Source organism: Arvicola amphibius, chromosome 8, assembly GCF_903992535.2.
Source record: "Arvicola amphibius chromosome 8, mArvAmp1.2, whole genome shotgun sequence".
Lineage (NCBI taxonomy): Eukaryota > Metazoa > Chordata > Mammalia > Rodentia > Cricetidae > Arvicola > Arvicola amphibius.
In genome coordinates this window covers 46353260-46374116 of record NC_052054.1, presented here as the reverse complement: position 1 = coordinate 46374116, position 20857 = coordinate 46353260, and the positions used below count along the sequence as shown (strand labels likewise).

General features: G+C 37.6%; 1 protein-coding gene across 1 annotated transcript in view; it reads right to left on the bottom strand.

Moving 5' to 3' along the window:
- Nucleotides 1-560: 560 nt before the first annotated feature.
- The window catches only part of Zup1 (zinc finger containing ubiquitin peptidase 1), a 22653-nt gene continuing 2356 nt past the window's right edge, over nucleotides 561-20857 (bottom strand). Inside the window, 7 exon segments of the mRNA XM_042055568.1 lie at nucleotides 561-791; nucleotides 4549-4769; nucleotides 5185-5336; nucleotides 7020-7185; nucleotides 7350-7538; nucleotides 13000-13168; nucleotides 18986-19133. Coding sequence (XP_041911502.1) covers nucleotides 744-791; nucleotides 4549-4769; nucleotides 5185-5336; nucleotides 7020-7185; nucleotides 7350-7538; nucleotides 13000-13168; nucleotides 18986-19133 — 1093 coding nt within the window. The 3' untranslated portion in view covers nucleotides 561-743.

Genomic DNA, 20857 nt, shown 5'->3' with positions numbered 1-20857 from the left:
AACCCACCTCATTTGTGCTCATAGTTTGGACTCAACTAGGAGATCCAGTTATTGAGTTTATTGGAACAGAAGTCCTTGCCAGTGGATTAGTCATTTGGCGATTATCTGATATCCCTATTGGAGATCTATGTCACATCGAGTATAGCTTGTTCCTGGCCTCTTCCTGCCTCAACTCTGCTATCACCACAGCAGACTACAGCCATGGTGTTGTCTCACCACAGGGTAAGACCACCCAACACTGAAACCTTGATGCAAAAGAAATCTTCCTCCTTGAATTGGATTGAGTGTTTGTCACAGCAATAAAGGCCTGGTAGACACAACAGTGGAAAATACAGTGAGCTGGCTGTAGGCTCCATCTTGTAATATTCCTGGGCTAATCACTAATTTATCAGGCATCTGGGTTCATGGGGTTAATAATAGTGCTTGCTTTAAACAATTGTTTTAAAATTAAATGTATTAATAGATGTTAAGTACTAAGTAACTTATACAAGTTATGGCCTAATCCATTAGCTTGTGAACTATAAAACAAGTTTGTGAGATATAAACAAGAAATCAAAATCAACAATGCAAACAAGGTATTTTATTCAACTAATTACAGACAATGAATTACTAAGAAATATAACATAACAGGCACTTATAACTTAAATGTTATACCAAGGACTTAAGTGAAATCAAATTCCTCAATGGTATCAGAGTTCAATATCAATAAAAAGGAAAAGTACAAAATCACCGAAATATTTCATTCAAGGAATCTTCTCCGCTGTAAACACTTGAGAAGCCTGTTTCCTGGCCTTGAAAAAGAATCAAGAAGAAAACAGGGTATGAATTATAACCTAGAATTACATATACTATGTTATCATTTTTTTAAAAAAAATTACATGTATTGTTTTATCCGTGCATGCCTGTGTGTACTATAGAGGTCAGCTAACTTTGTAACAGGTGGATCCCGAAGTTAGAGTTTGTCATGTTTGGCAACAAGTATCTTTGACAGCTGAGCCATTGTGTCAATCCTTTATTTTATCATCATTTCAGTGTAGAAAATAAAACCTGTACTTTTTTTCAAGATAACAATGAAAAGTCCTAGTGGAAAATTATGATCTAAAACTTAAAAAGTTAGTAATACATATTTTACAAGTCAAGCCATGAAGAAAATTCTAGATAAAGGCAAAATAGAGTGAAACAAAATGTTATTCTCCGAAGGACTCTGTCAAATGTAAAAATGCTGACTCACAATGATATAGATGGGAGGGGGTTTGAGGAGCAACAGGGGACCAAAGAAGAAGTGAAAAGAAAGACAGAGCTATGAGCAAATAATCCCACCACTCAGGAGGCAAAAGCAGGTGGAGCCCTGTGAGTTCAAGGCTAGAGTGGTCTACATAGTGAGTTCCAGGACAGCCAAAACTGTAGAGTAGGACCCTGGCTCAAAAGCAAAAAAAAACCCAAAACAACAAAACCCTTGTTTATTATGAGTTAGTATTCCAGCTGTACCACTCCTGACTGAGGAGCAACTGACATCTGACTTGGGGATGAGGGTGAGTCAGTTCCTTTAAGGGTGTGTTTCTTGGTAAGTTGACCATATATATATGAGAATATATGAGAACAAAATTAGACTCTGTGGATTATAGAAAAAAATAAAGCACATAATGAGGATTTGGTAGGAAAGAATCTGGGAGAAGTTAAGGGGAATAGAGGAGAAAACCATGGTCAAAATACATTCTATACATATATGAAATATTCATATATAAAATAATGAAAGAATAAAGGAAAATTTCATTGTTTCTGCTGCTTCCACATTTGGTTTACAAACTAAAGCATATTAAACTCAGCTAAACTAAACAAATTAAGATAAATGAAATTCAGAGTACTGGAATAACCAAATAAAAACTAAGAATGTACTGATGTAAATTAGCAACTATTATCAAGATGTGAAGAGAAGGTAGGCACAATATTAAATGTCAGTAATCCATGAGGTTGAGGTAAGAGAATGAGGAGTTCATAGTTAACCTAGGCTACACAGTGAATGCATGACCAGCCTGGGCCACATGAAACCTTGTCTCAAAGGTTGAAAGAAAAATTTTAAGTGAAAATAGGTTTCTAGAAAAACAGCTCAGTGTTTGATGATGTGGTTCTTACAAAAGATGTAAGCTCAGTTCCCAATAGCCATATTGGGTGGCTCACGACCACCCATGACTCTAAATATAGGGGACGCCATGTTCTGGTGTAACACTCATGTGGTTTGCACACAGGCTCACACACACACACACACACACACACACACACACACACACACACACACAAATATAAAAATAAGACCCTTTTTAACGTTTCCTTTTCTTTTTAGTGAGGATATGACTAATGGCTGTTATATACATAACTAATCATTATTTTAACTAACCTTAGTTAGAAAGTATTTATTCTTTCAACTAACAAGGCCTTAAATATCTAGACAGGTCTTGAATAAACAGTTACTCAAAATATATTCACAGCAAAAATATCTTATAACATCATAAGACAGTTTCAAAAATAAAAGAAGTTTTGAATGGCAAACTCTGCTTGTGAATAATAGGTAAATTATTATCAAAATATAACAATGGGGCCAGTGGAACAGTTCAGCTGGTAAAGGCAGTTCCTGCCAAACCCAATGAGCTGAATTTTAAGCCCTGGGATTCATATGGTAAAGGGAGACAAACAACTTCTGAATGCCTACCTACACATACACACACACAAATTTAAATAAAAATAAACATAATTCATTAGCTTTAATAAGGCAGTACATGGTGGTGCACACCTTTAATCTAGCTTTGGGAAGCAAAGGCAGGCTGACCTCTGTGATTTCTGAGGCCAGTCTAGTCTATATAATGAGTTCCGGGTCAGCCAGGGATGCACTGTAAGAATACCTGTCTCAATTTCTTTTTTCTTTTGGGGAAAAAAAAATCAGAACTAAGAGTGAGTTGATAGGGATGTGGGGGAGAGCAGAAAAGGTGGAGGTAGTGAAAATAATCAGAATGCATCATATACATGTATGAAACATTAAAAAGAAAAATGATTTAGTAAAAAGCATGAGAACTAGAGCTCGAGAGAATCAGTCAGATTACTTCAAGAGGCTACACAGGGCCAAGCGCTGGATGAACTGCTACACTGCAGATCTGACTTCACTACTCACTGTAAGTCTCATTTGAAACGGGAACAATAACCATTTACCTTACAGTGATGCTATATACATTAATACATGTAAAGTCCTTAGTAGCTGTAATTCTTAAAGGCACAGCTATGATCTAACAAACCCCCCAATCCCAAAGGAACAAAGTCAAAAGTAAAGAACAGAAAAGACATGTTTAGTATTCTAACAGCAACAGTTACTCACTTTCCAAAACTGAAAACATAAAATTCAGATAACATGTTGTTCACCTGGAGCCCAGACAACACCTGATTACCACTATACTCTCAAAAGTTACTGTGCACTGGAAAGCAAGCATCAGAACCCATAACAAGAATTAAAATGAACTCTACATTTATCTGGCCAAACTAGTAATAGGATTAAAGATAAGTTTGTAATTGGAAATTAAAGCCATTGAAAAGAAATCTTTTAAAGCATACTTAAACTGAGTAACCCAGCCAACAATCTTTGTCTTTCTATCTCCAGTTAAGAAGCTGAGATTAGCCAGCTTCTGTTTTAAATCTGACTCCTTTCCCCTTGAACCTATTCTTTCCCATGTCCCTCTCAAGTATTCTGTCTCGTCTTTAGAGGGAAACAAATATGAAGTTCTCCAATAAGTACTCTTTTTAGTTTTCTCATAGAATTCCCACACCAGGGCTGCAGACGTGCTCAGTGGTTATAAGGACATGGTGCTCTTGCAGGAGGCTCAAATGAATTTCCCAGGACCCACATCCAGCAGCTCACAACCACCTGCTACTCCAGCTCCATGGCATCTATGCCCTCTTCTGGCTTCCATGAGAGTTGCACTCTATGTACAATCCCACACTTAGACACACACAAATACATGCATTTAAGAATAAAATAAGAAATAAAATCTTAAGATTCTGGGATCTCATGCATTGTCTAGGCTTAGTGTGCTATGATGCGACTGTAGCTTCCAACCTCAGTGGAGGTTTTCTGATGTCTAAAAATTCTTCAGTAATTTGGAGCTCATCACTTAACTATAAATGATAAAGGCAAGAGTTGTTCTTGAACTGAGTATACTCAGAAGGCCAAAGGATAAGATATAGCTCCCGAATCTAGTGTGATAAACAGTAAAACCACCTGAGTTAGGTTACAGATTGTTTTCATAACCATATTATTGTTACTGATCACCTACCTGACATCAAAAGGTAAAACTACAAACCTAAATATTTCATGAAAATGAATTAAGCAACTGAAAGACATTTAGGTACTATCTAAATTTAAAAATGGTCATTCCAGAAATCCAGTGATATCAAAGACAAATATATTTGCCATTTCATGAAATAGAACGAGTTGTGAGGAGATAAAGAGAATGCTGATTTTAACTAAAACTTCTAAGTGACTTCACCTGATACTGAGATACTTACAACTTTCTCCTCTGGTGAAAGAACACCCTCTACTGCTACGATCTGGTACTGCTTATGTTTAAGATTCCCCACAGATTTCCGCAGCTGCCTGAGACTACCAGGCTCTATGTCTTGCTTTAACAGTCTCTGCATTTCTCGAGAAGGACATCCAGGATCAAATATTAGTAAACATAATGTCCGGTTTTTCTTCTCTTCAATTCCAACAATTGTTCGACTATGACCTAGTCAAAGTATAAATAACAGTTAATATCTCACATCTATACAGTTATTATTATATATACATTCACAGTTTCTGTGTGGGTTTTTGTGTGTTTAAAACACACACACATATATACACACAAACTTGCAGTTTAAATAAGTGCAGTCTAGAAAGGTTTAACACAGTGACAAATGAGTAAAGACTGGAAGGAGGGAAGGGATGGATGAGAGCAGTGAACCAGAAAAGGACCATAAGAAGAGCAATGGCCACAGAGTCTGTGTCACCCAAGAACATACCAGAATGACAAGTAGCTCTGACAACAAGTCACAGCACCCCCTTCTCCACCCTGTCACCTCTACTATTGCAATCTTGACCTTTCTTAAGGAATAGTCAATCTGCTGTCTTAAAAATGATAGTTATGTGTGTGATCTACTAACCCTGGTGCTGGAGATAGACAGGAGGTTTAGATGTACACACAACCTTTGGGTTCCCTTCTCTTTCTGAAGAGTAATAGTTCAATATCCATTCAAATAAGCGAGGGTGTGTACCCGAAGGACCAGTTGACTTATGAAAATCAATAATGCGGCACCTAAACAATTGACAAAGAAGATAATTTAGAGATATTTTACAAATTTTTGCATAAATTTAATTTGCAAAAAAAAATCTTGATCCAGAACAATTTTATGTATTGATGACTTCCCTATGAAGAAAAAAGCAAATATGAATTTTAACCCTTTATTTAGAAAAACTATCATTTTGTGGGGAAAATAATAACTCAAATCACCACTCATAGCTCATGAGTGAACCAAAGATTACAACGATTTCCTAAAATAAAAAGGCTCCCTGCATAGCAAATAAGAAGCATGCTGGACTTTTAAAACCCACTTGTTTTAATCTGGGTCACAATCACTTTTATTCTAATGTCCTTATCCCTAATGATCAGCGAGAAACTGACATAGGGGCTGGCCAGATAGCTCCATGGGTAAGGATGTTTGTTTTGCAAGACTGGTGACCTGAGTTGAATCCCTGAGACCCACATCAAGGAAGATGGGGAAACCAACTCCACATATTTTATTTCTGACCTCCACAGGCACCCTCCAACACATGCATAATAATAAAAATGTAGGGACCTGGAGAAATAGCTCAGTGGTTGAAAGCACACACTACTCTTGCAGAAGACCCACATTTGGTCACAGTCGCCTGTTAACTCCAGCTACGGGGTCCAAAGGCACCAGACTCATGTGCATATAAACACAAACATGCATATACACACATAACTTAAAAACAGTAAAATAATAACTTTCATGGTTTCTGTTTTTAAAGAAAACAACTTTTTACAGAGGTTTTTCTACTCAGCATAAGTGTAAACACAGAAATAATTAAAAACTTCAATCAAGTTATTGTATGTCTTTATTTAAAAGAAAAAAATCTGAATTCTGATATTAATCCTCAGTAGTAGTCATTTTTTACATCAAAAGCATTCTAAATACTTTACTCCAAAATTAAATAAGTAAATATAAAAATATTCAGAATATATTTGATTTTTTTTTTAGTTCCTATTATAGACAATACTGGTGAACAGCATAGGAACATGTGAGTTCTCCCCTCTCCATTCAGTGTCTCTTGTCTGGCCCAGACTATGGTGGCACACTTCCTTTAAGTCATCTTGAATAAATCAGATTGTTGAACTAGGTTTACTTCTACGCCACACACAAAAAAAGTGTTCTATAAAAAATAACCAAAAGCATTTAATAGCTTGATTATTTTAAATTCCAGCACAAACAATGAATCCTTGTTTCTTATAGCAATAAAATCTCAAAAAGATAAAAAACTGTTAATGGTTTCTGCCATACTTTGAATGTGCACTGTCCCCTGTAGGCTCACATTAGACTTGATCCTCAGCAGGAAGAGCTATTTGAGAAGGTTGTGAAAACTCTAGGGGGTGGAGGATTTCTGGAGGAAGCAGATCACTGGAGGCAGGTCGTGAACCTTACAGCAAGTTCTCATTTCCTACTTCTGCTCTGCTCCTTGACTGCTGGTGCAATATGACAGCCAGTCTACTTTCTGCACCTTCCGTTTCCCCACCACAGTGGGCTGTATCCTTTGAAGTGTAAGCCAAAATAAACCTTCCTCACTTAAGTTACTTTGGCTAGCACATTTTATTACAGCATGGAAAAAATAGCTAAGGCAGTGAACTTTAGTCTGACTAAATTTAATGCCGGTAATTTGAAAATGAATGCAATAATGTTAACTGGAGTTTGCAGGTACATACTTTACTCTCAGTGAGGTCAGAAGTGTATAAATCTCACATGCTCCAATCCAGGCCTTTGTTCCCTGTAATTTGTTATTAAGTTGACAGGCTCCCTGAGGATCAAAACCTTCCTTCCATGCATCTTCAATCATGGACTGAATTTTTGGAATACAAGGAATGGACATACCTGGAATCGTGTAAGCAAAACAAGTCACAAAGTCAGGTACTATATGCAGAACAATAATACTCTGTAGTAACATGTACTCTACTAAGAACCCACAGAGTTTCTAAAACACTTCTTGGCAAGACCCGCTGTGTGTATAAAACTCAGGATAACAGTACTTTACATACCTTTCAAACAGTCACCATACACATCGTTTTGTAGTAATGATGAAAGCAGCATCTGGAAATTTCTATAACCACAACCCCAACCTTTGTCTCCAAAGGATGAATGAAAGTGGTCCACCACTGTAGAGAGCCACACACACCTCACATCTGTGGCAGTGTTCTGATAATATCTATGTAGGGCTTCAATAATTCCTAGAATAGAAGAGATTTTGGAATACTTAAGAAGATTCATTATCTCTATTACACAGCTGTTCATGTCTAACATCAGCTTCAAGCTCCACAGAAAACACTTACCATCTCCACTTTTAATTTATCTTCCCCCACTACAACCTTAGCTCATGTTCTCACTGTCCCACAACCCAGGTTTTCTAACATAAAAATAAACCCACATTTTCTAACACTAAAATAGTACTCCCTGCATTGACCTGAAGTTGTCTGCATCCTTAAGCTCTTCAGCTGCAAAGCCTGGGACACAAGAGCACCCACCCTTATAGAACAAATGTTCTTCTTGTCTTTCCAGTTGTTACACTCTCCACTAGAGCTTGCTCAGTCTTTGTCAGTCTGCATCCACCTGAAAGTGTATGTCTCCTGCTAGTCTATAGCATTAGTACTAATCTGCAGTCTATAAAGCTTAAGCCAGTGTCCTGCACCTGACCTTCATTTTTTATTCTTCTTGACCTAACAATCAAATATTCTGCTGCTAAGCTTATAATTTAACTTCAGTACTGTACTTTGTATAAATAACAGGATAGTAAGTGCTAAGCAAAGAAAGATAAATGACAATATTTCTAGAAACATGACCCTAAACTAATGCCTAGAATTTGGTTAAGCAAGGTATTTTGACAAGTTTACATATGATTCTTCCTTTTAGGAAATTCTTCTTCCATTTAGAATTCTAAAAATTCTGGAAGAACCAAACATCACTTTCAAGTAACTTTTCTCTGACTCTAAAAAAAACAATCAGAGAGCCGGGCGGTGGTGGCGCACGCCTTTAATCCCAGCACTCGGGAGACAGAGGCAGGTGGATCTCTGAGTTGGAGGCCAGCCTGGTCTACAAGAGCTAGTTCCAGGACAGGCTCTAGAAACTACAGGGAAACCCTGTCTCGAAAAAAAACAAAAAAAAAAAAAACAAAAAAAAAAAACAAAAAAAAAAAAAAAAACCAAAAAAAAAAAAAAAAAAAAAAAAAACAGGGGCTGGAGAGATGGCTCAGAGGTTAAGAGCATTGCCTTCTCTTCCAAAGGTCCTGAGTTCAATTCCCAGCAACCACATGGTGGCTCACAACCATCTGTAATGGGGTCTGGTGCCCTCTTCTGGCCTGCGGACATACACACAGACAGAATATTGTATACATAATAAATAAATATTTAAAAGAAATAAAAATAATAAATAAAAAAACAATCAGAACCTTTATTTTTTCATGACCCCTACTTATTATCTAGTCACACTGTGTCACAGCAGAACATTATAGTTCTTTGTAAAAAATTCTGTCTTCTTTAAAAACTGGGATGATAATGGGCAGTGGTGCCTTTTATGTAGTTCATATTTTCTCACAGCATGTGGTATGAAAAAAGAAAAGTCATTATATGTATTTTATCTGACTGAAATACATGGAAATGTTTTTAGGGAGACAAATTTTTTAAAAAAATATTAATTCAAAATAATCATTTTATCAATAGCTGCAGCTGTGCCCACTGTCATAAAGAGCAAAAGCTTGATATAAATTTAAAACAATAATACCTAAACAAGACTCATATTCAAGAAAAAGAACAACAAAAATGACTTGTGACATGTTTATACGTAGAAAAAATGATGAAGTGGTATGGAACAGACACTCTAGAAACAGAAAGATAAAGGACTTGATTGAATCAAGGTTTAGGACAGTACTTTAAGAATGAAAAGGGGGAAAACCTATAAGAATAAAATTATATATGAGCATATTCTGGTATCCTTGTTAGATGTAAAACAGAAATACCTCATTTCCTGGCAAACTTTGTCTTAGCAATGATATCATACAACCATATTAAAGAATTTTTTTCATATAACATGTATTTTTTTAGTTCTAAATTACCTTATTTTCCAAAAAAGCTACCTTTTGTTAAATTACACTTTATTTTTAAAAATAACAAGGCTGTAAATATATAAGCGGGTATTAAATAATGACTTCTCTAATAAACACTCTCATAATTAACAAAAATAAAAAATAATTTCTGCTGTGGACTAGATATGCTTCAGCAGAAAAGGACAGTTGCTACTCTTGTAGATACACATTCAATTCCTAGTGCCCACACTCAGCAGCTCAAAACCACCTGTACCACAAACTCCAGGGGATCTGACATCTTTCCACAGGGGAAAAAAAAGAGTCAATAAATGGTGTTAGAGAAACTAGTTCTGTTATATATAAGTGCTTACAAATGTAACATTGTTAAAAATGTGGGAAAAACTCCAGATCCTTGATGTAGGAGTGTTTCTATCTATCTGTTGTTCATTGGTTAATTAATAAAGAAACTGCTTGGCCCGATAGGTCAGAAAATAGGTGGGTGGAGTAGACAGAACAGAATGCTGGGAAGAAGGGAAGTGAGGCAGATGCCTCAAGCAGTCGCCATGACTCTCCTCTCCGAGATGGATGAGGCTAGAATCTTCCCGGTAAGCCACCCCTCGTGGTGCCACACAGATTACTAAATATGGGTTAATCAAGATGTGAGAGTTAGCCAGTAAGAGGCTAGAGCTAATGGGCCAAGCAGTGTTTAAAAGAATACAATTTGTGTGTTGTTATATCGGGTGTAAAGCTAATCATGCTGGAGCCGGGCGGGAAGGAAAGCAGGCCTGCTCGCCTCCAGCCTGCGGCCTGACCGTCTCTTCACTACAGATCCTCAGCTTTCCTTCAGTCCCCACCCCCACTCCTTAATAAACAAATACTAGAGATGCAGTAAAAATAAAAATATAGGGACTGTAGAGCTGTCTCACTCTTCCAGAGGACCCAGGTTCAATTCCCAGCACCCATGCAGTGACTAAAACCATCTGTAACTCCAGTTCTAGAGTATCTGATGGACAATTTTGGTCTATATAAACACCAGGCATCTAAGCAGTGCACAGATTTACATGCAGGTGAAACTTCCATACCTGTAACATTTTTAAAATATAAAATAGAATGTTTAAAGAATCATAAAGGAACGCACATTTGTGATCTTTAAAGAAACACTTCCATCTTAAGACAAACAGAACACACACAATGAAGACAAAAACTAATAGATCTGCTGTGTCTGGTGGCTCACTCCTGCAATCCTAGCATTTGGAAGGATGAGGCAGAGGTCTGCCAAGAGTCTGAGGATAGCCAGGCTAACAAATGAGTTCCAGGTCAGCCTATGCTACTGAGACTCTAACTTCCCACCAAAAAAAAAAAAAAAAAAAAAAAACTAAAAAATTCAATTATATTCAAATTTAAAACTTCTACCTATAGATGCATATACACACCTGGCGCAGAGGTAAATGGCTTTAATCATAAAATTTGAGAGGTAGAGACATGTTGATCCCTGTGAGTTCAATACCAGCTTGGTCCACAAAGAAAGTTGCAGGATAACCTGGGCTATATAAATAAGATCATGTCTTTAAAAAAAATATCTCTCCTGGATCTCCTGGATTGTAAGCTACCATGTGGGTACTGGGAGTTGAACCTGGGTTCTCTCAAAGAACAGCATGTTCTCTAAACTACTGAATACTAAGGCATCTCTCTAGACCTGTGAGATAATGCCAAAAAAATAAAAAGACCAAGTCATGGGATTTCAAATATTTCATATAAACTGTGGTAGTACCCTAGCAAACATACAAAAACATACAAACTTGCCAGAAAAAGAGACATACCATCATGAATAAGACAAACCTGATTGTTAATAGCAGCTAGCTAGCCCTACAGCTAGTGGAATAGGCAAGTCCTAGAAAGGTTGTATATACTGAAAATATCAGCTTCATTTGGGCCCAGAAGAAATGATGTATACAAAGCTTTTAGTATCAAAAATGTCATGAGCAATATGGTGGCTATCACACACGAGGCTATTGAGCATTTGAACTGCTGCATATTTAATTAAATATGCTGTAAAGGATAAAATATATAACAAATTTGGAAGACTATACAAAGAACATAAAATATTTCAATTAATTGTTCTTGTGAGTTGAACATGATAACCATTACACTATGGAAAAACCCCTCTTAATACTCAAAATTTGTTGAAATAGTGCTGTAGAATACTGGGTTTAAACTACTAGAGGATGGAATTTAGACTTATGGTTCAACAGGTTTTTGTTGTTGTTGTTAAAACTTTACTTGCAAAAGCCATACGCACAGCAGAAACTATGTTTTGACTATTGAAGTGTTCCTGAGCTATGGATAGGATACGTAGTAAGCTATTTTCTACAGAGTGTTCCCAGTCAGTCACCACATTAGGAAGGCAACTGGAGAAAGAACACAGTGTAACATCTTGATAAGCTATGGTGTCCAGTAATTTAGGCATATATAAAACGCTATTTCAACTTACAATATTTTCAACTTGAAATCCACCACAACCTGAAAGAAAAGCTTATATAATTATATGGGGTATTTTTTTCCATTAAGGTGGTTCTAAAAGATGTAAAATTCTGCAGATGGCTTATATTATGTTGTGTTTTGAACAATCCATAACTTCATCTAAAGGTTCAGTGGTGTGACTGCTTTGGGGAACCAAGCATTTTCTGACTGGATTAATGGTGTATGTACAGGAGAGAAGTCTCATCTGGTGCTTGTAAACACTCTCAAAAGGCCCCTGGGTAGGTAAGTTATCAGCTCTAGTGGGAAAGCTATTATAGTTTGCCAAATTGACAGGCTATGCCTATCAAACTGTCTTCAAAATGCTTATATTTACATCCATAGATTAATGTTTGATAGTGGGTGTCATTAACTGGTCAAAGAACTTCGTGAAAATAAATGACTATTTGATATTCAATCCTAAATGGGATAGCTACATCAACCCCTCCAAGGCTCAGGAAACATCAAGGAAGAGGGGCCATGAAAGAGTTTCTGGCTTTCAACCTAAGTAGCAATGACTATCTGAACAGTACTCAGGTTACCAAAACTCTGTCAGAGAGGAGAGGGCTGGTGGAAAGGACACACCCATCTCTGATGATTTGTAGACATTAAACCATTACAGGATGGGAGCTCATGAGGCCCTCACCTCCCTCAGATCTATAGGAAGATAATGGTTACTAGGGTGGGGAAGTGGTGAAACACACATCTTTTTTTCTGATCCTTCATTTATATTCTTACAAGTAACCCTTAACCAAAGCCAAATAAACATTAACATATGCTAAAAAAATGTTTAAAAAAACCTAAAGGTTCATTTCCTATTGCTGTTAGTTAATACAAGAGCAACTAAATTATTTTAAATGAATTATTTACTATAAAAATAGTTTAGTTTTAAATATTTGGAAAAAATATGTGAACATACAATCTCACCTCAAAGTACATTAACTGTTGACAAAAAATCCAGCAAATTCAAACGACTGTATTACCCCCAGTGGCGTATGCAACATTAATTTATTACTCCATTATTAAAATGACTGCATTTTAATTACTCCAGTGGCACATGCAACAGTAAACTGCAACTTGTATTTTCAAGCACTCACCAGAAGTTTTTGTTTTTCCATCATCAATACCAATAGCTATTGATTCCATCATGTCTGCTTTTCTGCTGTGAAACTCAGAGGGATGCATTCTTCCCCTGTTTACTTCTATCTCCATGTGCCGTAGCTGCTGTTGTCTGTATCCTCCAGAATTATCTAAACCATACTGCCGCTAATAAACATAAAACAAATAACTTAATTTTTATACCCCTGTTCTTCAAGCAAACGGAAACTTTCAAACTTATTTTTTTTGGGGGGGGGGGGAATGTATATTAAAATAGTCTGGCTAATGGATTTTTCATACAAGTAAATGTTAAGATTTTCATAATAATTAAACCATATATCCATAATTATTAACTAAATATTTCTCTGTAAAGCTTCTGCAGCTCTAAGAAATAATTAGTTGCTTTCTTCCTTCTAGTACTGGAATGAAAGAACTATCTTTCTGCTAAAGGCAGAATTCTCAAGATACAGTTGTAATGGGAATTTGTGATTCTGTCTGATAACACTAATACGCAGCAAAGTCCCACTTTGTCTTCAAATCAATCAATCATACTAAGAGTAAGTATCTGTGTTTTTGGCAGATTGTACTGAGACACTCAAATGTATAAAATGCCTTATGGAAAACTTTCTGAGAGCTAAACAACTTACAAAGTTACATCTGTCATGGTTAATCTTGATTATTATGGTTGAGATAACTTAAATTTACCACAGAACATTTTTAGGGTATGTCTGTGGGGTTGTCTAGATTGAGCTAATAGAGATAGGAAATCCACCCTAAAAATGGCACATCCCATAGCTATTCACAGACTGAACAGAAAGGATAAAGTAGCTCATCTGTCCCTGCTTCTGGCAGTAAAAATGCAATGTGACCAGCATTCTTCCTCACACTGTACATAAACCCTCCTTCCATAAAGTGCTTCTTGTCAGTTATTTGATTCAAAGCAACAACTAAGATCTTAAAAAAGCTTACTAAGGAGTGGGCTTCTACTGTAGTCAACCTGGCCGGAGAGTTCTTATGCTGTTGGAACCTGTTTATGAGGAGGACTGTGGAAGAGTTTGGAACTTCCAGGCTCAAAAGGCCTAGAATACTGTAAGCAGGGCTTAAGGGGGCCATTCGGATAGACTGGGGAGACCAAATGCTAGACAATGTGAAGAGTGTAGGCTTGATTCAGGAGGTTTCAGAGGCAAACTGGCTAGAAGTCATTCAGGATTCATTCTGGCAAGACTCTGGCTTCATTCTGCTTGTGTCCTAAGAACTTCAGAGACTGAAGATATAGTAGATTGGTAAGGAAATCTCAAGATAAGATAGCATTCAGACTGCATCCAGCGATTACAGGCTATACCCTTATGCAGGTTTAGTACAAGGTAGACCATGAAAGCTGAGGAAAATTGAAGTGGTAAAGTAAAGTGTAAAGGTTATAGACAAGCAGGTATGAAAGCAGATACACGGCGAGACAGGGTATTTGCTCTAAAACCTGATTACCTGACTTCAAACCCTGAGACCACATGTCGGAAGGAAAGAGCCAACTTTCAGAAATTGTTCCTATTTCCACAGTCCCGCCAGGGCATGTGTACACCCCTCACACCCACAAGATATTTTATTTTTTAAAGCAGCAGTAATTGTTGTGGTAGTCTGAGTGAGAATGGTTCCTATGGGCTCGGGTGTTTAAGACTTGGTCCCCCAGTTAGTGGAACCGTTTGGGAAGGATGAGGAGGTATAGTCTTCTTGGAGCAGGCATGGCTTTGTTGAAGGAAGTGTCTCATTTGGGGTACACTTGGAGGTTTCAAAAGTCCATGCCAGGCCCAGGGTTTTTTTCTCTGCCTGCTACCTGCTGATCAAGGCAAATTCCCAGCTCCCACTCTTAGCACCATGCCTTCCTGCCTGCTGACATACTCCCCACCATGATAATGGACTAACCTTCTGAAAATCTGTAACACAAGGGCCTCAGTTAGATGCTTTCTTTTATAAGAGTTGCCTTGGTATGGTGTCTCTTACGGGTAGAACAATGACTAAATAATTGTTAAACAGATAAGCACAAATGAGAGAAATATGTCCTGTGACAACAGGAAAGGTACCTTAATTGTATCCACTAAAGACTTTAATGAAAGAGTGATTCATTTGAAAAGAGGGCCTAAACTGAGAATGCCACTGACAGGTTCCATAATAAAAAATTTCCATGGTTTGGCACAGCAAGGTCAAATGCAGCTATAGTCCAAGGGGCAAGGCTCCATCCCAAGAAAGTAAGCAAATTTGAGTGTGTCAAAGTGGCACCAATTTTGCAGGCATGAAAGGAGCACGATTCACTGGTTTTGCACCATGGTTCTAGAGAACCACTGGAACGCCACAAATGTGTGGCAGGGTCCTTCCACAGCACAGTCCCACCAAGGAGGCCCCAAGAGCTCAGTGAGTAAAGCTGTGAAGGTAGAGCACAAGTTGTAATAGAGATCGTAGGATGCTGGAGAAGACAAAGCATCGGACATCTACTGAGGAAAGCTGTAGGCACAGAATGAAAAGGACCAAGAGAAAGGCTATTAATAATAGTTACAGGCAGTAGAGCTGGAAAGACGGACTACCCATGCCCTCTGAAGCTCAGTGATTCCATCAAGAGTCCCAGATGCCTAACACAGAACTGCAGGATCCGGTGCTCGGTCTGCTAGGCTGTGTTTTGCTTTAATCTGATATTTCTTTTGCTGTGTATCCATTGTTCCTTTTTAGAATGAAAACATCCACTCTGTGTCACCATATGGTAGGAAGCATGAAACTTGTTTTATAATATATAGAGGCTTGCAGCGGAAGATTGTATGATCCTCACAAAAGACTCTGAACTTATACTTTTGAATAGTACTGTATTAGAGACTATGATCTTTTGAAGTCAAAGAGGATGCACTGTACATTGTAAGATAACATGATTTTAATGTTATAGAAATTTACAGTTAAGACAGTGCCTGAGTGTCATCAGAGGCTCTGTACTTATAATACTTCTGAACAGTTGACACTGTTAAAGACCATGAGGACATCTGAGGTTGGAAGAATACTTGTGTCCAGATGGATAGTCACAAGACAAGGGGTGGAAAACTATGGTTTAATAGTGATATGTTTGGATGTCAATGACAAATGGCAGAGTTGCAATGGCTTATTTTGACTGTAACTTGAGAGATTTAGAATCAGCATGGAGAACTGGTGGAATAGCTCAGAGAGAAAAAGTGTTTGCCATGCAAGGCTAATGACCTGAATTAGATCTCTGAAACTCATAGTGGAGAAAGAGAGCTGATTCCCCAAAGGTGTTCTCTGATTTCCACATATATTCTATGGCACTGGGCACAAGAACACACACACATACACACATACATATAAAAAAAAATTTAAAAAAATATTAAAAAACGGGGAAAATGAGAGAGCTTATAGATTCAGTTAATTGAATGGGAAACCCACTTTGAATGTGTAGGGCACCATCCTATTGGTTAGGGTTCTACACTGAATGAATGAATGAAAAGGAAGAAGTGAACTGAAACCTGTAACCATTTTGCTGCTTCCTTGACTGTGGATGCAGTGTAACCAGGTACTTCCAATTCTCCCTGCCATGTCTTCCCTGCTTATAATGGACTGCAGCCCCTCCAACTGTCAGGCAAATAAATGTCTCTCTCTCCTTTATGGTACTTCTTGTTGTGCATTTGATCACAGCAGTAAGTAACTAATACAGTAACAAAGCTCTTTAAATGTTAGGGACTTGGGGGCCGGAGAGATGGCTTTGTGGTTAAGAGCACTGACTGTTCTTCCAGAGGACCCAGGTTCAATTCCCAGCACCAGATGGCAGCTCACAACTGTCTGAAGATCCAATTGCAGGAGATCTAACACCTTCACACCAATACACATAAAATAAAGTTAAATAAACCATAAAAATATTTTTAAAAATGTTAGGGACTTTCTTATTGCTGATATTCAAAAATCATTGGATCTTTTTATGATATTACATTTTGAACAGGAAACAAGAGGCTATGTTTTGAATACCTGTGTCCCAGACCAAGATGCTAATTGGGGATATTGTGGATGAATGGGAAGTTATGCTTCTCTGGCCTGATTGCTGTCATACCATCAGCTTCCTGGCTCACTGTAGTGTGAATGCCTTTCCCATGGTCTAAAACTGGGAGTTCAAATAAGTCATCCTTCCCTTAAGTTGTTTCTGTAGACAACTACAACTGTAGTATGTAGTATGCAAGGTAAAAAAAAAAAAACAGACTTAAACAATTTTCTTTATTCATCTCAATTCTGATATGAAAATAATTTTGCAAATAAATGAATAACTGGTAATTGTGAAGTGGTGAAAATCCTAAATTAGATCTTCCAAAACACAGTTCAAGGAAAAATAGTTATGTGTATGATGTCTGAGAAAAAAGGCTTTCAGATGTATGTAAATTAGGGAACATTTTCAGATATATTCACTCATAAACCTTTATATTTAACTATTCTATTAACACATATAAATAGCATTTAAAAACTCTACATGCATTATCAACACAAATAATTGTAGTCCACAAACTAGAAATGAAAAGGAAAAACATGTATTAAAAATTTTAATGCATTAAACATCCTCAGATGCTGCAAGTTTAATCCAACAGAGACTACATTCATATGAGAAAAAGGTGCCCTCAGATATCATGAACACCAACCTCTGAACTTTCATTAAATAAAAATGTCTGAAATTGCGAGCTGCCATGTAGGTACTGGGAACCAAATCTGGGTTTTCTGGAATAGTAGTCAGTGCTCTTAATTTCTGGGTTGTCTCTCTAGTAGAGGTTGTGATCCTTAAAGGAACTTAAGACTAAGGAGAGATGGTGTGGGACAATTGTATTCTGTCAATTATATTTTAAATAAATGCTGATTGGTCAGTACCTAGGCAGGAAGTATAGGCGGAACAACCAGACAGGAAGTAGAGGTGGGTCAATGAGAACAGGAGAATTCCTGGAAGAGGGAAGCTCCCTCTGCAGTCCTGTCCAGAAGAAGAAGATGTGACTACACTGCTGAAAAAGGTACTGAGCCATGTGGCGAACACAGATAAGAATAATGGACTAATCTAAATTATGAGTTAATAAAGCCTGAGATAATGGGCCAATCAGTTTGTGATTAATGTACACCTCTGTGATTTCTTTGGGGAATGACTGTGGGAACTGGGAAGACAGCAATCTCAGTCAACAGAGAGATACACACTAATTTTAAGCAGACAGACAGACAGATTCTCTGTATAGTGTAACAATCTGCGCGTTATTTGCATAGTTTACATGCACACTTTTCTACCTGATAGCTATCTAACATAGAACAAAACACTTTATTTTGATTCTTCATTTAAACACACGAGAGAAAGAAAAAATGAAAACAAAATTCTGTTTGTTTTCCGTAAAATTTTTACATATTTTCTGAAATGATTATTCTAGTATCTGAACAGATGGCTACACTGTTTTGTTTTATTTTGGGATTTTTGGATGGTTCCCAGGTTGGCCTCAAACTCAAGAGGTTCATTCACCTTCCTCTGTCTCCCTAATGCTGGGACTAAAGGCATGTGCCACATATACAGTCAAGAATGACTACATTTTCTTCCTTTCTTCCTTTTCTTATTTATTGGGAGGGGGGTTGTGACTGTGAAGGCAGAAGAGGAAAGATCACCTGGACCTGGAATTATAAGCAGGTATAAGCTGCCTGAAGTCGGGCTGGGAAATGAACTCAAGCCCTCTGCTAGCAGCAAGCACTCCTAACACATCTCTCCAGCTTTGGAGAACTGCACTTTGAAGTGTCCCCACCCCAACAAACTATAGAGGACACAGATGAAAATATTTTTTTAAGATAACATGGACAGGCTAGGTAGAAATCTTTTTGGCTGTGAGCTTTAACCTTTTAATGGTGGAGTCATATCTTCATACATAAGTTAACATCTCTAAAATATATTTGGGAAATAAGAACTCTACTCAATAAAACTGTTATTAATTTTTGTACCTGCAACTTCTGAAACTCTTCCCTTTCTTGTCTTGATTCTTCAGATTTCCTCTTCCTGTCTTCTTCTTGGTGAAGCTGGTGAGCTAATTCTCGATCACCAGAACACTGGACTCTGTCCATGCCTATTAGAGAGTACAAGCAACATTCACTAAGTGCTCAGGCTGCAACAAGCACTTCTCATTGACTAACTGATGTCACCTTCCTGACAGTTTTATGAAGTACTTTTGGCTGAGAAAAAAAAATCGAAAGGTTAAGTGACACTTTTTATTGATAGCTCTGAATACAACTAATGGAGATTCACTTTTGAAAGAAATATAAAAGAAAGTAATAAAAAAAAATACAAACTATACATTCACTAGCTCTAACTATTTCACTACAGTTAGTTTACCCAAGCAATAATTTTATAGCATAATGACTTGCTTCCTCTTTCCCAGAGAAACTGAAGATTCTTTTATTAGTGGCTTCTGTATAGTATCTGGTTTCTTAGAGTCCTTTATTTTTCAGGGTTTTCCAGTGAAATAGGACTAAGGGCAAGACAGAAACACCACACACAGGCACAGAGACACATACATACAGTCAGAATGAGACAGAGAAACAGAGATACAGAGACAAAGAGAACATCATTAAATATCATGAGTCATGAGGGGTTTGGGTCACATAATGACACGGGAAAAGTTCCTGATAGTCAAAGAAACAGAGACTAGTAGTGAGAGTCAGACCAAGAAGCTGAAATGCCAGCACCAGTTTGGAAAGAAGAATCCCAGTCTGAGGTCAAAGGCTTCAGATACTGATAGGGATGCTAACAAGAGTTCCAGAGTCCAAAGGTCAAATACTCTATCTAGAGTCGAAAAGCAAAGAGCAGCAGAAAAAGGCCAAAGTGAGTCTGCCCCTTCTACAACTGTCCTGGTCCATCTAGAATCCAACTAAACTGGATGCTACCTCCCTACACTGAATATAAATCTTCACTATTCAGTTTGCCCACATACACATTTCCCTTGGAAACATCCACAAAGAAACGCACAGAATAGTTTAACAGTCTTCAAGGTATTCCTCAATCCAGAACATTATAATCCAGAAACCTGATTATTTATTCCAAAACTGAACATTTTTTTCTCAAACCTCCCAGCTGTTGCACATCTTCCTATTCGAGGCTCTCTTATATTCTTGGTAATGTAATTCACAACTGATTTTGAACATATCCTGAGATTATCTGCCTTGGTTTATAGAATATATGCGCCAATACAAAGCCTACCCATAAAGAAGAATTAGCAGACATTCAGCTTTCAAAGGCTCACCCTTTCACAGCCTTCCCTTACAATCTTACTCAAAAAAAGAAAAGACAGCTGGGTGGCCAGTTTTATGTTAACTTGATGTAGCTAGAGCCATTTGGCAATAGGGACTGTCAACTAAGAAATGCCTCCATAAGATGACCTATAAACCAGGGCAGTGGCACACCTTTAATCCCAGCACTCGGAGGCAGAAGCAGATAGATCTCTGAGTTCGAGGTCAGCCTGGTCTACAAGAGCTAGTTTCAGGACAGGTACAAAGCTACACAGAGAAACCCTGCCTTGAAAAACACAACAAAAACAAAAAAAACTAGATTGACCTGTAGACCAGGTATGGTGCTGCATGCTTTTAATCCCACCCAGCATTTGGGAGAGAGACAGGTGGAGCTCTATGAGTTCTAGCCTGATCTACAAAAGTGAATTACAGAGTTACACAGTGAGACCCTATCTCAAATAAAAAAAAGATTGACCTGTAGGCAAGTTTGTAGTTCATTTTCTTAGTGATTAATGTTGGAATGTCCAGCCCTTGTGGGTGGTGCCACCCCTGGGCTGATGGTCCTGAGTGAACCCAGGTTAACCCAGCCAG